General features: G+C 37.6%; 1 protein-coding gene across 5 annotated transcripts in view; it reads right to left on the bottom strand.

Moving 5' to 3' along the window:
* The window catches only part of HSF2 (heat shock transcription factor 2), a 32,182-nt gene extending 26,615 nt beyond the window's left edge, over positions 1 to 5,567 (bottom strand). For 2 of the 5 annotated variants that reach the window (XM_045544279.1, XM_045544282.1), the window contains exon 1: positions 5,294 to 5,567. In XM_045544279.1, coding sequence (XP_045400235.1) covers positions 5,294 to 5,386 — 93 coding nt within the window. In that variant the 5' untranslated portion in view covers positions 5,387 to 5,567. The remainder of the gene's footprint in view (positions 1 to 5,293) is intronic. The other 3 variants (XM_045544283.1, XM_045544280.1, XM_045544281.1) reach the window with 3 other exon arrangements.
* Positions 5,568 to 18,562: the final 12,995 nt, after the last annotated feature.

The following is an 18,562-nucleotide window of genomic DNA, read 5'->3' as shown; positions in this document are numbered from 1 at the left end:
TGTTCCAATTAAACTTTATTTATAAAACAGACGGCTAGCACAGTGGCTATAGTTTGCCAACCCTGTCCTAGAGGGCATATTTCCCAGCAAATTCTGAAGACTGGGTTTCAAGTAAGTTCCATCCGTGCACCACCAGTGACTTCTCTGCCATTCAGTGAGACATGGCCATATTCTCTCCAACCAGCTCAGGATCTTAGCCTTAAGGGAAAGGGTTCATACTTGGGCACTCTATCTCAGCTTTATCTGTAGTAGCTGCTTCTGTAATTATTCCTATACTCTTCAGAGTTTTCTTTACTTCAATTTCCCTGATATAATCAGTAATTCTACTGAAGTTTCACTGCTGAAAATACCTGTGGGTTCTGTCTTCTGTCTAGACCCTAACAGATATACTCTCTGCTTACCCTACTTTATTTTCTTTACGGTACTTATCACTGACTGAAATTATTTGTGTTTGCTTTTTTTTTTTTTTTTTTTTTAAAGACTGAGTCTCACTCTGTCACCCTGGCTAAAGTGCAGTGGCCTGATCACAGCTCACTGTAACCTCAGCCTCCTGGGCTCAAGCAATCCTCCCACCTCAGCCTACCAAGTAGCCTACAGGTACCCACCACCATGCCAAGCTAACATTTTTTATTTTTGATTTTTTGTACAGACTGGATCTCCCTATGTTGCTCAGCCTGGCCTCAAACTCCTAGGCTCAAGTGATCCTCCCACCTCAGCCTCTTGAGTAGCTGGGAATATAGGCTGGCATCACCACACCTGACTTGTGTTTGTTTACTTTTTATTTATCAGTTTTTACCACTAGAATGTAAACTCCATGAAGGCAGGAATTTTGATTCATAATTGAGTGAATTCCTAGTATCTAACACATTGTGAAGTCATAACATATTCACAACAAATATTTGTGACTGGCTAAATGAATCTTTGGCCGAATGGACCAAATTATAGTCTTAGAATTTCAACTCTTTGATTATATCAAATGGAGATGAATGTCTCTTGCTTATACCTGCGCTTTCTTTCACATACTCCCACTTATACACTTCACTAGTATCATTCCATATCTGTGCTTATGGTGTTCCTTCAGTCTCTGCCCTAACATTAGTAAGTAACTTCTTTGTGCGCAAGAATTCCACCTTACTGCCATTTAAACCTGTGAAAGACTCAAGCAATACAACACAGAACTCTCCCTAAACGTTTTACAAGGGACAGAAAGCTACTAGAGTGGAGTGGGAGAGATTCATTTCTCTGTAAACCTTTCCCACAAATGCTGACAAGATTCCAAAGAGTAGTAACAGCTGTTACTGTCCAAGTTAACCTTTTTGCCCTTTTGGTTTAGAACAGCAGTCCCCAACCTTTTGGGCACCAGGGACCAGTTTCATGGAAGACAATTTTTCCACGGAACTTGCTGGGGAGTGATGCCAGCAATGAGGAGGGGTTGTAAATACAGATGAAGCTTTCCTTGCTCACAGGCCACTCACCTTCTGCTGGGCAGCCCAGTTTCTAACAGGCCACGGACTGGGACCAGGACTGGTCCATGGCCCAGGTGTTGGGGACTACAGGTTTAGAACACTCAAAATACTCCTACTAATAATCTAACACTTCAGATCCATCACTTTAAAACACTTTTCGAATTTGTAACTTTAACAACCAGTCTGTCATCAACCATTTCTTCTGAGTCTTTAGCTCATTCTCTCTCTCAAAAAATACTTGCAAATGAATCTTTGAATGAATGTTTCAACTTTTCTGCAGGCTCACTGAAGTTGGATTTTACCCCTACCCTGCTACACTTGTAGCCTTTCTTATTTTTATTTTGGAATACTAAAACAATGCAATGGTTGCTGGGATGTTCAAAACAATATTATTATAGTACGCTGGAAAGTCTAAGGGCCTACTGCTCAAATTCATCCGAAACAGAAAATACTGCAAAAATTCTGTTTTTGCTCCCTCTGCCTCCTATGTCCTATTCATCTCTGCTGATATGAGAGGAATAAAGAAGTAGAGATTGTCAAAGGACACAAAAAGGTGGAACAGATAGGTATGAGATCTTTAGCGGAAATCACTTGGTCTTACCAAGCGATCTAAAGAACAGCAACAAAGGTAAGAACACTGACAAAAGAATGACCTTCCAGTTCTTTCCTTCTTTTATAATGCTGCACTTCAACATGCACCGATTATCAAATTTCATTAACAGTAAAGACTGTTCTTCACTATATAGCAAGAACTTCCATTTAACCTCCACAACCTGTCTCTGAATATCAAGTTTCCCCAGTTGCTTCCAAGCCAAACACGTGTCCTCTCTTTAGGACCCTGTTGCATTTAAAATAGTTTTAGGTTGTCCAACAGTACAAACTCTGTCTTTGATTTGGGCAACAAACTCTCTACCAAAGCCAAGAATAGATATATAACAATAGGAAATGTTAAAAAAAAAAAAAAAGAAAAAGAATTTTTTTACCAGGAGATTAAGTGGAAAATGGAAAAACATACAATATTTTTTTAAAGACACTCTGGACCTAAAGATGTTGCTATTATTTTAGAGTCAATAGCAAATTTAGTATAATTTTGTTGCTCAGAATATTATATTTCTATATTTAATGGTGAGAATGAGGGTATTACTTCACTTTTCAATTTTGTCATATTGCAAGTGTCAAGGAAAACTAAACTTACATGTCTTAGGGATATTAAGCCAAGCTTTCCAAAATGCAGTTCATACGAGTTTTCTTCCCTTGTCTTACATTCAAGCTAGAGAAATAAATTATTTTCCACCAGTGGAAAAAAACTGCATAAAAGATTGCCTGGTTCCCAAAACATCTGCTTCTTCTAAAAGTTCTCAGTAAGATTTTCCCTCAGATAGTATAAATGTGAAATTAACTCAAAAGAAGTACAGCACAAGTTTGAAGGAAACCAGAAACAACCATAAATATAAAAGATAAGAGGAACTTATTTTGGTTTGTCATCCTAACATCGTTGTTTAATTAAAGTTTTATCTTTCAGTGTTAACACTACTTTTAGAAAAATCTGTGGAGAGCAAAAATAACAGACAGCTGCCCTAAGGAACCAGGCTTAGCCCTAAACACATTTATCCAGAATTGTCCACTAATTTGGGGAAGGTAACATTTTGGTATAAAACTAAATATGGTGCCAATCTGTATTAAGTTTAGTGTTACTGATGGGAGACTGATCCAGGACCTCAGAAATCTCTGGAATCCCATCTCCATTCCTGGCTAGCTGTATAATTATGGATAAGTAACCTGTTCAAACCTCAAATCCTCATCTATATAAGGATGAGGCTAACCTAGATGATCTCTAAGATTCTTTTCAAACATAGTTCTATCTTTATCATTCCCAGCACTCCCATTACATTTTCCAGGGATTTCATTCATTCATCAAACATTTATTAAACACCTACTGTGTCTCTGGCACAGACACTGACCTCAATGAGTTTACATTTTGAGGTTCCATATGCACATTAGAAAATAAGCAGTTAAAACGTAAGCTTAGACTTAATAATGGGATAAATAAGAGTGATTAAGTGGTTTATTTGATTTAGAATTCATAAAATGATGCATTTATGGATCAGTACAAAACTCCACATTTGACACCGCTCAGAAAACAAAAATGTTATTGAAATATTTTGGTTAATGAGTACTTATTATATCTGCCACTGCCATAATATCATTTAATTAAAACCAACTGCCAGCATATTCAGGCACCATTTATTTCTAGGCAGTAAAAACCAGAAGGCTTGTCCAGCCAAAAAGGTACAATAAAGTCGGCTTGGGTGGGGAGAGAATCTCAATCCAATTTCTAACATGAATATGTGGCTGAGTAACAGTCTGTGCTGATCCATCCCTGTCAACTTTTAATCCTTCTGACTGATGAAAAGCATGAGACATCTGTTTATTTTAAGTACATGCTGGTGGCTGGCTTCCTTATTTTCACCTTTCTTTGTACAACTGTACAGAATTCATCAAATGCTTAATACATACACTCACACAATGCCCCCCACCCCTGGGGTAGGGGCCTCATAAGATAACCCAGTTGCCTATATTGACCATATGAAAATTAAATTCTAGAATAAAGTTTTTAAAATAAACAAATGACACTAACACAAGGCAAAATATGAGTACATGAAGTTTTCACTATTATAATGGCATATTTTGTTAAGATCAAAGTAAATAAAACTAAGAGTTCCTACAACAGGAAAGGAACAGAAAGGGAGGAGGAAGAGACAGAACATTTACTCAGCACTTAACAGGTGCCAGGCACCATTCAGGTAGTTTTTAGTTATTCTTCTCAAGAACTCTACATGTGAAAATATGCCCAAATAGGTGATTGTCTACAATAAAAGAAAGCCTTCCAAAAATGATTCCAACAGCCTGGGAGTGTTTTCTAGCACGAATGCACTGTTGATGCAAATAATCATTCTGCCTAGAATCTTCACATTTGGAACTAGAAGGTCACCTAGGCAACCCATCCATCTTATGGATGACTCCACTTAACCCAGACAAGCTCAGGGGCTTGGCTAAGGTCATCCTTGTTTAAGAGATGAGATCAAACCAATAATCAAAGCATCCCTATACCACCCTGTTGGAAACTGTTTAGTGAAATTTAGAGATTACTAAATTACTGAACACCTATTATCACTTTTATTATAATAATCATAAAATTCGATTATACAAATGGCCCAGAATCTCCAAAGAATAATTTGCCATTTTCTATGAACCTGCATTTGAACATGTTTGCCTATGTCCCTGATTGCTCTAAAGATCCCAGATGCAAAGCGGGGTGTGTGTGTGCGCGCGCGCGTGTGTGTGTGTGTGTGTGTGTGGAGGGGGGTCTTGAGGAGAATCAGGTCACTGAGGTAAAGATTTCCTCTTGCAAACCCCTGAGCTGACGATCCCGGCCCGGGGCTCCCTGTCCCCTCTGCGATTCGTACAACCCGTGAGCCCGGCGGGAGGACGGGGGATGAGTGTGCAGTAATGCGGCTCCCGCGCCCTCGGCTCCCCTCGCTCCTCCCGGCCGGTCCCGAGCGCGGACCCACCACCCCGGACCGTTACGGGGTCCCCGGGGCCGCGGCGCCCGCGCGGCCGCCCCTCCCCCACCGCGGCCTGAGGCGAGCGGCGCCGGCCCGGCCCCCGCGGCTCCCCGCGCGAACAATACAGGGGGTCCCCGCCGGGCCGAACGCCAAGGCACCGCGCCGCGGGCCAGGCAGCCTCGAGCTGCAGGCCGCAAAAGACAACCACGCGGGAGACAGAGAGAGGACGCGGTTAGTCGGGGCGCTGTGGCCCGACCGTACCTGGCTCCAGGTGATGAATTCGTTGGTATGGGTTTCCTCCACAAGCGTCCACAGCTTGCTGAGGAAAGCCGGCACGTTCGAACTCTGCTTCATTGTTAACGCGGCGCAGGGATTCCAAATTCTACACCCGAACGCGACGATAGCGGTGGCGGCGGCAGCTGCTCCCCGAGAACGCCCACAACGCAGGCGCAGCAGCTCTTCGGCCCCGCCCCCCCGCTCCGCCGGGCGCGCAGGACGGCCGGGAGGCCCGGCGGCCGCACGTGACGGACAAGTCGCGGCGCTCCGCCCGTGCGCGGGGGTCCCGCGCCGATCCCGTTTCTGGCCAATCCCAGGGACAGACCGCAGGACAGAGAAAGACGATTGGATACTGCAGACATGGAGGGGTGGGAGCAGAAGGGAGCGCTGCCATCTCATTCGCTGTTTGTGCAGGAGCTTTCACAGTAGCGGCTCAGGAGACCGTGTTTGGTTGTTTCACGTGGAAACGGCTTAGTGTTTCTGGGTTGTGGCTGGGATGGTACAGAAAGTCTTCAGGGTCCTTTGAGTCATACGTTTGGCAGGCAATGTGTGGTTTGCACTGGTCTATAGAAAGGAATAATTCACATAGGGGAAAAAAATCAGCTTTCAATCATGGTTTGCTAGGCCCCGAAATGAAACTGTCTTAAAAATAAAAAACCTTGTACTTACATTTTCACTGGGAGAAAATGGCCTCTTTCAAATATGTTTATCAAAAAGAGTTTAAATAATAAATCTCTACTAAGCATATGTAAACCAGAAATTGTAATAGGCCTATCACATGGTGATTTTAATTCAACAGACGTCAAGTGCCTACTGTATGCCCAGCATAAAAAGTCTCATTTATACTATTTTAGTCAATTAAAATGCATGTACTTTACATGTACCTGTACATTACACATATATTTGTGTTTGCCTGAGATAGTTTGGTATAGTGGAAAAAAAATATTGGACAAGGAGTCAGTATATCTGAGTTTAGACTTAACCTCAATGGACCTTTTACTGTATATTTACTGGTACCATGTCATATAGAGCAATTATTTAATCTATTAGTGCCAGTTTTTCCTGTTTCTTCATTGGGAATAAGAATATCTTATCCCCAATTAAGAATATCTTATCAGCCATGAAGAGTGGCTTTAATAACATAATAGTTGTGAAAATGCTTTGAAAATATGAAGAAGTTTACAAAATTAAACTTTTATTTTTTTATAAATGTTAGCATGTTAAGATAAAAATGTATAAGCAAGTCAGAGATAACAACACTTTATAACGTAGGACTGATTTACTTCCTGGGTATATGTTAAATAGTACATTAAAAAATAAAATACACAATATCTTCCCATAAGCAAATATTTATTGAATACTACTTTGTCTTCAGCACTGATCTGTTTGCTGAAGCAAAATCAGATATGTGGAGGGATACATGTGATGAAGGAACTAATATTTGATGAGCTCTTACATATGCTCAAGACTTTACATATATTATCTCATTGACTCCTCACAGCAACCCAATGAACTGGGTCTTCTTATCCCAGTTTTTGAATCAAGATTCTGGGACTCAAAAGTTGATTAATTTCCCTATAGTCACAGCTAGGAAATGGGAGAGAGTATTTACACTCAGGCTTTATTGAACTCAAAAGCCTGTGCTCTTTTTATTGTACAATGATGACACCATTTCAAAGTTCAAGATGCTTGTATTCTAATTTAAGAAACAAGATGAATACAATATTCAGAAATCATTAATATTTTTAAAAAGAGCTAAATGTATAAAGTGAGTATTAGATAAGTTAAAGACAGGTTTGTGAGTTAAGGTGATTAGGAGAGAATTCATGGAGGTTAGGAACCTTGAGCTGAGTCTTGAAGTGCAAATATATTTGGATAGCTAAATGGAAGCTGCAGAATGAGCAAAGACCTGGAGGCTAATGAGTAGCACCATGCCTGTCTGTGGAAGGCAACACTCAGGAGATAAGACTGGCAGTGTTTGAGAGGGAAATGTGGCCTACTTTCATGACATATTTTCATCTAAAAAAGGTGTGGTTAAATACAAGCAGAAACTCTTCTTTGGGCATTTGATTTGTACAATTGTAGGGTTGTGATTGGTAGGGCCCTATACTTAGTTTAATGCTCTGCTGTCATCATGTTGAAATTCTTAATTTTTGAACAAGGGACCCTGCATTGTCATTTTGCACTAGGTCACACAGAACCATTGATGGTTCTGCTTCCTCTGCATGGCATCTTATAGACCATAAGTTTGAGACCAGTGATTCTCAAACTTAAGCATGCATCTGAATCAGTTGGAGAAGGGAGCCTACCAATATTAAGCAAATGAACAAATATCACTTATAAGGTAGTATTTGTAATACTCATAAGACAGGCTAAGGGGATAAGCTATTAACCATATAAGGAAACCATGGCATCAGAAAATTTGATGGTGTTATCTAAAATCACCTGGGTAAGGTTGGAATTAAAACCATGTCTTTCACAGTCTGAAACATATGTTTTTTTTTTCCTTTATACCATTGTGCCTAAAATTTTAGTCTACATCAAAATCACCTAGACAACTTCTTAAAAAATAGATTGCTGCTTTTGCACCCATTGCACTCTGTAAGTCTGGAGTACAGACTAAGAATTTGTTCTTCTAACAGGTTCCCGGATGATGCAGATGCTGCTAGCCCTGGGACCACATTTTGAGATTCACTGTTATGGAGGAAAAATTAGTAAACTGACCTTCCCTTGCTAACAAGGGAAACCTCCTCTTAACAAAATACAATCCAGACCTTCCAGGAATAATGTAAACTACTGTGTTTTCTTTTTCTGTGAACTTTATCATTCATATTATTGTATTAATAATTAATAAACTTTCTGAAAAATTAAGTATGACTATAGAATTGGGAGGGAAGAAAATAATAATTATAGACTTGTTTACACTTATTTATAAAACTGAGAGAGGAAGAAAACCAAGCTTTACCTCATAATTATTTCCTACCTATAATACTCTGCAAATATCAGAAGAAACAGATTTGAGCCAATGTCAAAGATTTTGACAGATTTATAATATTAGAGGATAAAAATGTCACTTTCTTAAAGGAGTTGCCTCCTATTGACTCCAATTTAAAAAGTTGGAGTATTTCCATGGCTCACCGGCAGCCTGGAGGGTAAGGTTTAGAAGATATAGAATACCGTTAGAAAATATGAGTGATCCAGACCTTTACCCGGGAAATAGAAAAACATATTGTGGAGCAACATGATACTTCAAAGCATCTGATTCCGATTGCCACAAATTCTGTACAATCAATTATGTAAAACTGATTGGAATCAACAGTGCAACCAAAATTAGCTTTTAAAGATTATAGATTATTTTCAAGGATAGGGTAATTGAAGCCAAAGGTGAACTGCATAGAGGTTTCCACCTACTTTCCTATCTGGGCAAAGGGTTGATTTTCTTCAGTTTTGAAATGACATAGGGGACCTTATGCAAATCACTTAACATTTCCCAGTGCTAGTTCCTCATATATAACATGTGAATGAAAATATTGCTATACTCACTTTACAGCGTGGCTTTGAAGATCAAATAAATTGCTTCTTTTTCCAGTCCACTTCCACAATCTTTACAGATAACTTTCTAAAACACACATCTGAAAAGGTCATTTCTTGACTTAAAACCATTCAGTGACTTCCCATAATTTCCAGATCCAAACCTCCTAAGATGGCATAAAAGCCCTTCCGTGATCTGATGACACCTACCATTCCAGTTATTGTCCACCACTCATTGACAAACATCGTACCCTTAGCCACACCCAATTGCTTGTAGTTACCTTACTGGTCATGTTTTTTCACACCTTATGTATTTCAACAGGCTGTTGCCTCTTCCCCATTTTCCCCCAGTTTCCTCCCTAACCTTTGAGGTGAAGTACAATTCTGTACTGACATCACTTCTTTTGTGAAATCTTCCTTGGTGACCCTTATTATATATTTATTACATCATATTGTAATTATTTATTTATATGTATTTTTTCATACTAAACTGTGAAACTCCTTCAACACATATTCTACGTCACATTTATGTCTGCTCATCTACAATGACTCTACAGTGGCTGGTATATGTTAAACTCTCAGTAAATACTTGTTGAATTAATCAATGAATACGTGAACACATAAGTGCTAACCATCAGTTTAGTCTTCCATGACCACCAAATCTGGATTAGTTCCTTCCATATGCTCCCCTAGATCCTGAAACTTGACCTTCATAGTATTTACCACACTGCTGTTGCCCACTTACATCTTGGCAAACCTCACTAGACTGACAGATTATGCTTGCACTGCGGACTAAACAAAGTGCTAATAACATAAGAACTGCTCAATAAATATTTTTTGAATGAATAATTTTAGCTTTCTGAAATCCTTTGGATAAAATGTACTCTACCTATAAGAAAACTCTTATAACTTACTAAGTCTCAGTGAGTATAAACCTTTTTGTTTACAAGAGAAGAAAATGAAGAGTTTAAGGAATAGTTCAACTGAGAGGCATATGAATGAGAAGCTATCAGTACTGTTTGACAATCAGAATCCTGGAAATGCCAGACATTAAGGGAATGTCATAGAGGCCCAGTTTTGAGGTCATTTATGTCTTTGAAACAAATGACAGTGACAAAATGCTTACGGACACTTGGGTAGGCTTTTGAGTAAGTGAAAAGCTAGAAGACTGAAATTTTTAAATAAGGAAATTCTTAAATTTTTAAAGAAGGTCAAAGAAGAATCTTCCTTTCTCAAAGGCTACAACTTGTATGCAAAAGGCATTGGCCAAAAGAGCTTTATACTGTTAGAACCAGTTCCCCGTTCAGCCCCAGGAACAGAGTGGCAGAGTCCAACGCTGCAAAAGGCAAAGGAGTTTATTGGCTGGCTCAAGCCAGGGTCCAAGTCCCAGAGCACCAACGCAGTGGTCTCTTTACGAACTAGGAACCCGCCCTGGCGTAAAAACTAAGCTTTTATACTTTTTAGTAGGTTACAAAGGCTGGGCACACCATTCCCTCTCCCCCCTTAGTTCATTTGCTCCTTCAAAGGTGGGTTGATCGAGTTGTCTCTTGATTGGTTGGCTCCAAGGTGCTCCACATCCCAGTACTTTTCCAGCTGTTTTGCAGAGTCATTGGGCGGGAAGAGGAGGACCCGTCCCGGGAACTCGTGACTTAGGCCCACCCGTCTTGGGGAAACCGAAACTTTAGGCCTGTGTCAGGAGATTCAGCCTGTCATGGAGTCACTCCTGCTCCCCCTTCTGCCCTTCAATACATGGGAAATGCGTTAGTACCACTTGTGCCAGGCTTAGGCTGGCATTGCTCTACATTAAACCTCCATTCTATGCCAAATTTGTTAGAATGCAGCTAGTCACCCAACTAGGGTGACAAACTAGTCCAGATTTGCACAGGACTTTTCCAGATTTAGTACTGAAAGTCCTATGCCCCAGTTACTGCCTTAGCACCAGGCAAACCAGGATGTTTAGTCACCCTAATTCCAGCCTCTTCCAGTTATTGATATTGGACAGGAAGCGGTGTATAGCAGGTATGTAGATAAGGAATCTAAAAATTTTAGTGCATTTTTTAGCCTTTTTGGAGTCAGTGTGAATGTACTCTTTCAAAAGCACCCCAATAGCTAGCTGATAAATAGAAGGAATCTGTATCCCATAACTCAAGGTCGTTGTGAAGGCTCAGACGCATGCAGAGGGATGTTAATAAGAAAGAACACTCAAGGATAAAAAACTTAAAGGACTAGAAGAATTAGAAAAATGTAGTGGATTAGAGAAATGGCCTACAATAGCATTCTATTATTTCCACTAGAATAGAATCATATTAGGGATCCAGTTTCTACTCCCCTGAAACTGGTCTTGTTCCAAGTGGAAGTAGTGCCCAAAGTAGAAGATGTTTGGAGTTCATCTTTCTAGACAATAGGGTTTAGGTGGTCATGTTATTCAAATCATTTGATAACAAAAATCTTTGAGCCCCCTCAAAGATTAAAGGAGCTGAATTATATGAATTGAATACAGAAGTCCTACTCATACCTTGAATATTAGATTAACCGGAGAAATTGATTTCATTGAAAAGGTAGCCACTGTCACAGCTATGCGTCATGATCTTAGATGTATGTAAGGAGAGTTGGCAATGATTGGAACATTTCACCTCTTTAAAGTGTAGCCGAGTACTATGAGCAGCATCTACATACCAGCCATAAAGAAAGATGTCTTTTCTAGTCTGTGTGCCCACAGTGTGGTGCAGTATAGTAGAGATCAAAAAAAGGCTCAGGCTGCCACTTTCTTAAGAAGGCATCCTAGGATAGAATTGAATGAATTCTGACTTTCCAGAGAAAAGTCTGGCATTGTCTGAATCAAAGAGTTGCTAGTACACATTAAAGAATTGCTAATTAATGGCAGAGCTCTTGATTTATAAAGCCCTATGTATGGTGATTATTATATTTGCTATAATTTACTTTAAAATACTACTATTTAAATAATAATATATAGTGTGATAGTTACTTGTAATCTGTACCTTGGGGAGATTTAGTTAACATTAGGAATGCATACTCCAAGGGTGGTTAGTTAGCATATGAAAGACAAATCAAATGTCTTCCCTCTAAAGGATTTATCTTAATTTTTCTTTATCAATATCAAAAGTTTTGTTAATTAGGGTAATTGATGTGGAAATGATTCTACCTTGGTGAAATGAATGAAGTTCAGGATATGTGTCTTGACTAAAAACAGTATATTGGCTTTCCCCACTCTTAAGTAAACTGAGAATAGAAATATCTTGGGCTAGTAGCTTATCCCTTCTGAAGGTGCCCTAATCTTAGGATTCTCATAGGTTCAGTATTCAGGGAATTTGGGTGGCTTGGAGCAAAAGTAAAAATAGAGGCTCGCCTACCACATTTCAGAACATTTAAAGATCACAAATGAAGTTAACAAAGTGTCAAAATATATTCCATTTTCCTACCTTGGCAAATAAATCTTCATAATGACAAAATCAAAAGATCTGTGTAAAGTCATAATTTACATAAGACACTAGGTTAGTAAGTTTGGCAAAATGTTTTTTTTAAATAAATTTTGATTCAAGAAGATCAAATTTAATTGTTGTTGTTTTGTGTTCTGTTGAAGAAGCAGTGGTGTTTTTGATAAACAACAAAATAAAGACATAATTCATAGGTCATTACATATTTATTTCATAAAATTATTTTTTCTTGCCTTTATTTCAGCAGAGTGAGTCAGGTTACCACCAAGATTGTCATATAACCTATGTTCTATCAATGGTAGTGAGCAAAGTATTAAAAATGTAATTGTATTCAAAGTACAACAGTATTTGAAAACCAAATTTCAATGTATTTTAGAAAATGTTTTTCAAAATAAATGTTAGAAATTGAAAAATTAAAGCTATATTCATGTTTTAAGTCATAAAACATTTAGAATTGTCATAAAATTAGTTAAATGTAAATTATAATGAATAAATTTAAAATTGAAAATCAAAATAATTTACATAAATTTGGTATTTTAAATTTAACCTTTTGAAAATATGATCAAATTGTATTAAATGCTTAGGAAAACAAACTTTTCTTTCACTCTGAAGCAGCCTCCATCTCTGACAAAGGCAGTAAGTAGCACAATCTATAAACCTTGTGTTTCAAGGGAGAAGTGTTTTCCTCGAGCCCTCACTGGAGTGGCGTTTAGGATTTCGCTATGCCACATCGGGTGCTGGATCCCAAGTGATAGAGGGGACCATTTGTTCCTTCATAAATTTATTTTTTGTATGTGTTTATGATATCCAGGGCCCTCTAAAGTGTTGGGCTGCAGGCAGAGACTCCTCTTCCTACAGTGTAAAGGTAATACCACTACTTACAGTAGATTTTGTCACCTGACTCTGTCTCAAAAGTTAGCTGGATCCTGCTGTTACAATCTTCTATGCAATGTACTTCATCAGGTTTACAGAGCAGGGTGAATAACTTTTTGCACCTTCTTGCTAATACATCTTTGTATGTGTCGCAGAATTTCAACTGAGACTCATGTTCATTGTAACATTTACCTGGTGGTAAAGTTGTGCAGGGGGACAACTTAACTTTATGTAGCTATGACTCTTTGAAGCTACCACAATAACTTAATTAGTGTAAATAATGAAATTGGCTTAGATTAGCTCTCAGGAGTATAAATCTGACAAAATTTTCTAAACTGATGCAACAAAATAGATCCCGAGCTCAGTTAGTTGAGAGGCTAACTTTCAGTGCTGGGGGCGAGGATAGTGGTGTAGGTTTTATTGCATGTGGACTTGCAGGCATTAGTGGCTGAAGATATATTCCAAGATGTACTACCAAGCACTATGCCAGATAAGGACCTCCCAGTACCACTCTGTGAAGAACTCCCATTGCCTCCACGTGGAGACTATACCATTTATTTTCTTTATCTACTTGAGCCACCTCCTATCTCCTTATTGCACATTCACACAGGGTAACACATGTGACAACCTGGTGACATCCTTTTAAAGTTTCTCCATCTATATCAGATTATATATGTATTTATGTACATATAGAGAGTTTATTGGCATTATTGTTATATACCTTTTTTCCAATTTTAAAAATTTACTTTTAATGGTGGCAAAATACACATAACAAAATTCACCATATTAACCATTTTTAAGTGTACAGTTCAGTAGTGTTAAGTAAATTCACATTGTTGTGAGACCAATCTCCAGAACTCTTTCCATCTTGCAAATCTGAAACTCTGCACCCATTAAACAACACTTACCTCTCCCCAGTCTCGTCAGTCCCTGGCAACCACTGTTTTACTTTCTGTCTTTATGAATTTGACTACTCTAGATGCCTCATATAGGTGGGATCATACAGTATTTGTCCTTTTAAGATTTGCTTATTTTACTTAGCATAGTATCCTCAAGATTCATCCATGTTGTAGCATGTGCCATAATTTCTTTTCTTTTTAAAGCTAAATATTTTTCATTTATATGCATATACCACATTTTGTTTATCCATTCTTCCATTAGTGGAGCTGTTTCTACCTTTTGGCTATTGTGAATAATGCTGCTGTTAACATTGGTATATATACATAATTTTATGCATTTTGCTTTTTCTCACTTGATGACACATGGTGGAAATTCTTTCAAATCAACTGGCATAGCTATAATTTATTCCTTTTAATGAGTCCATGATATTCTGTGGTGTGTATGCAGCACAATATATCCAGACATTCTGCTACTGATGGGCATCTGCTTTGTTTCAAGGCTTTTATTTTATTTCTTTCACTCTGAAAGATGTTGCCAAAAATTTCTTAAACATATATCCTTAAATACGGTGCTTTTATTTCTCCAGATTTGTAAATTCAGATCACATATAATTTGCATGGTAAAACTATACTTTACATTATTGTACCAGCATATAAAAAGAGAGTCCTGCTGCTTAAAAAGCTCCACATTTGAGTGATCAGAATGCTATTGTATACGTATCCAACACTATGACTCTCCTAGCAACCAGAAATGTCAACATCATGCTTCTATGGCAATAGCAAATGTTTAAGCTTGACAGAGAAGAATCTAATATTTGGTGCTTAGGAGTGATGTCACCATTGGATAAAAATGAAAGTAGTTACCTTAATTCTTTAGTATTTTCATAACACATTAATGCAAAGCCAGGAAACTGTAAATGTTACTACATGTGATTTTTTGGGCATTGGTGGCTGAAGATGTATTCTCTGTTGCCTTTGGACCAATTTAATTCTGGTGTATTATACTTTTCACTGGATTAAATTATAATTGTCAGTAACTATCTCTAGTCCTACTCAGCTGTGAGAAGTGAAAAGTAAAGGAGCCAGTGTTTACTGAGATCTTTATTGAAACTGAGACCCACAGAGGTTTGATCACATTATCAGATTCATAATCAGTAATATATATACATACATATACATATATATACACATATATACACACAAACACATATAGTGTTTTGAGTCAGAAATTTTCTACTTTGAAGCCTATGTCTTTCCACCACTTTGTTTAAGATTCACCCTACCATAACGCTAAAGGAAGTCTCTTATATCTGATGTGCCTGGAGGGTGTGGTTGGCATCCCCCATCGGAAGTGGTGGCCTTCCCTTTTGACTCTTTTTATGTCTCTCAAACCTATAACTGGGATGCAGTCATAGATTTGTGATTTGCACTCCAATTCCCCTGCCAGATGCAGAGCCCTGCTTCCAAGACCCACTCACTTGGCTGGGCTGCTTTCTCAGCCCTTACCCAGGGTCAGCCGTAGGCAAACTAAGATCTCTAGAATAAATTACAATAAGTATTAGAAATAATAATAAGTATTATATTATAAGTAAAATTATTAGTATTAGTATTATAAGTATTATAATATATTAATAAAAAGTATTAGAAAGTACAATATATTAATAGTTCTGCTTTTTCACGATGACTGTTTTAGGCTTTTAAAATATCAAAATCTGCAATAAACAAACAAACACAAATGAACAAAAATATGTTTTGGTTCTTCTGCTTTGCATAGTGCTTAGTTAGGTAATTGTGTGCTTTGGACCTGCGTCTTGTTTCAACTAGATAGATCATTTGGATCTTGATGCTATGTGTTATGGGCTGAATCGTGTCTCTTCAAATTTTATTTATTGAAATCCTAATCCCCCAGTACCTCAAAATGTGACTGTTTTGGGAGATACAGTCTTTAAAGATATAATTAAGGTAACATGAGGCCATGTGTGTGGGTCTGATCCAATATGACTGGTGTCCTTATAAGAAAGAAGATTAGAACACAGACAATACACAGGCCTGCACAGACTGAGGAGCAACCCTGTGAGCACACAGGGAGAAGGCAGCCATTTGCAAGCTAAGAAGACAGGCCTTAGAAGAAACCAGACGTGCCTAACCTTGGTCTTGGACTTCTAGCCTCCAGAACAGTGAGGAAATACATTTCTGTTGTTTACGCAGCTGGGACTGCTAATTTACTCTCTGCAGGAGGTCCATAACCTTCAGCTATACCAAAACCTTGGGTCAACCAAAAAGTCCAACTACTCTGGATAGTAAAACAACTGTAATCAAAATATTTTACTAATATAGTTGATTTATAATGACTGGCTAAACTGATGAACACATTTTTAATGGCTATTAGTATTTTTTATTTTAATAACCAAAAGTTAATGATAAGACATTATTCTAAGCCTAGGTGAACAGAGAATTATTTATCTATATTAAAATTAAGATTATAACTGTGATATTTATCATCAACTATAAAAGGTTTAATAAATATGCAATACTTGATACCCCAGAAGAAAAAAAATGACCATTGACATTTTGGATGTTGTCAAATGGTATTTTCCCTTGGCTAGTCTCCTGCTTATAAATTATCATTTAACAAGTAATTATATGGCTTTATACTATTTATTTATTTATTTCTGTATGTTTTTATTATATACAGTACTTAATTTTCAGGGATGTAACTTCTAATAAAAGAAAGATTGAATTTTGTTTTGTTTAGAACCTTACCAAGAATTGCTCACATTACCAACATATGCATTTATTTTTAAATGCAAATATACATCAGAACATGTATGCAGAAACCTTTGTAAAGGCTATCCCCCGCCAATTAAAGCCAAATTCCTTTCCATGCCTACAAGCACCTCTGTGATTAGTCTTCTCCCAACCCTGGAACCTGGCAAAGCCTCTGTACCTGGGTTGCAGGGCCTAGGGGAAGACTAATCACACACTTCTCTTAATATTTTCATTTCTTTTCAAAGGTGCTAGAATCCTTATTCTTCAAATACGTCAGGAACATTTTGCTTTAGGGCCTTTGCACTGACAGATTCCTCTGTCTGGAATGCTCTTTCCCTAGACATTCTCAGAGCTAACTCTTCTCCTCTCTTCTAAGACGTTGTACAAATGTCATCTTTTCTCTGGGGACTATCCTGACCAGCCTACTTAAAACTGCAACTATCTCAATTACTCTGCTTCTCCCATACACCCCCAATCCCTTTTTGTTTTTTCTGCAAGGGCAGGGATCTTCATTTTTTCATGTGTCCTAAGACCCTGTAAGTGTGCTTGACACATTATAGGTGCTCATTAAATATTTGTTGAAAAATGAATAAATAAAAAATAAGAGGAGCAGATTTTTAAGCAACACTCTAACACCTAAGTTATTTTAATAATAACCAGAGCTGGTTGAAGGACTTGGCTCTATTTAATGATGCCTTAGCTTTACTCCAAGTTAACAAAGAAATAGCCTACTCATAGAGGTCAAGAAAGGCTGTAGATTGATCCTTAAAAACATGAAATAAAAATCAAAGTACTTTATTTTTACTCTGAGCTTTGATTCTTTCGATAATAAACACTTGTCCAAGATTTTCCATATTACCTGTAAAAAGCATTTGTTTCACCATTGGAAAATTCCAATATTAATATGTCTTGGGACTTTACAATAAATTTGCAGAATTCCACCTTTTTAAATCAGTCAATTTTTGACATTTGATAGCTTCTGCTATATTTTCTTGGCTAATTCTGGAAACTTGCATTTTGATTTTCCTTATTCTCACTTTGTGTCACTATAGTTGTTCTGCCTATGGAATACACTACTTAGTCCAAAAATGCAAATTATTTCTCCAGTTTACTTACATCAATGGAAGATGCTATAAAAGAAAGAACATATACTTGAAGTTTGGTAGACATGAATTTGAATCATTATTAATAACAATGTGACTCTGGACCTCTCTGAGCCTCACTCACTTATAAGACCTCCTAAGGTTGTTGTGAAAATATAAACAGTAAATTTATTGTGGACAAATAGATATGTAATAGTAAATGTACAATAAATGTCCCCTGATACTGTTGAACAAAACTGATGTAGTAAATTACAATTTATTATGTATGAGTAGTTTTTCTTAGATATCTTCTGAGATTATTTTCTCTTTCTGTTAATGAATGTGCAGGCTTATATTTCAGGCTATTTTACACTTCTAAGATGTGGAATATATGGATTAACTTAGCTAATGTTTCTCTGAGTGTCTGTTAGATGTCCTCAATCATGTCATGTTCCACGGACAAATCAAGCAAGTGTGCAATACTTTGTGGTCCCTGCCAAGAACATATGATCTAATGAAGATACAAAATGAAAATATACAAAATAACTGGAGAATAATTAAATATTAACTACTTAACGTTGACTAGATATACAGCAAAATAAAAGATCAGAGTGAGTTGGAGAAATTAGAAAAATCTTCATGGGA

The sequence above is a fragment of the Lemur catta genome, chromosome 2 (genome assembly GCF_020740605.2).
Source record: "Lemur catta isolate mLemCat1 chromosome 2, mLemCat1.pri, whole genome shotgun sequence".
Taxonomy (NCBI): domain Eukaryota; kingdom Metazoa; phylum Chordata; class Mammalia; order Primates; family Lemuridae; genus Lemur; species Lemur catta.
This window is presented reverse-complemented; position numbering and strand designations above follow the sequence as displayed.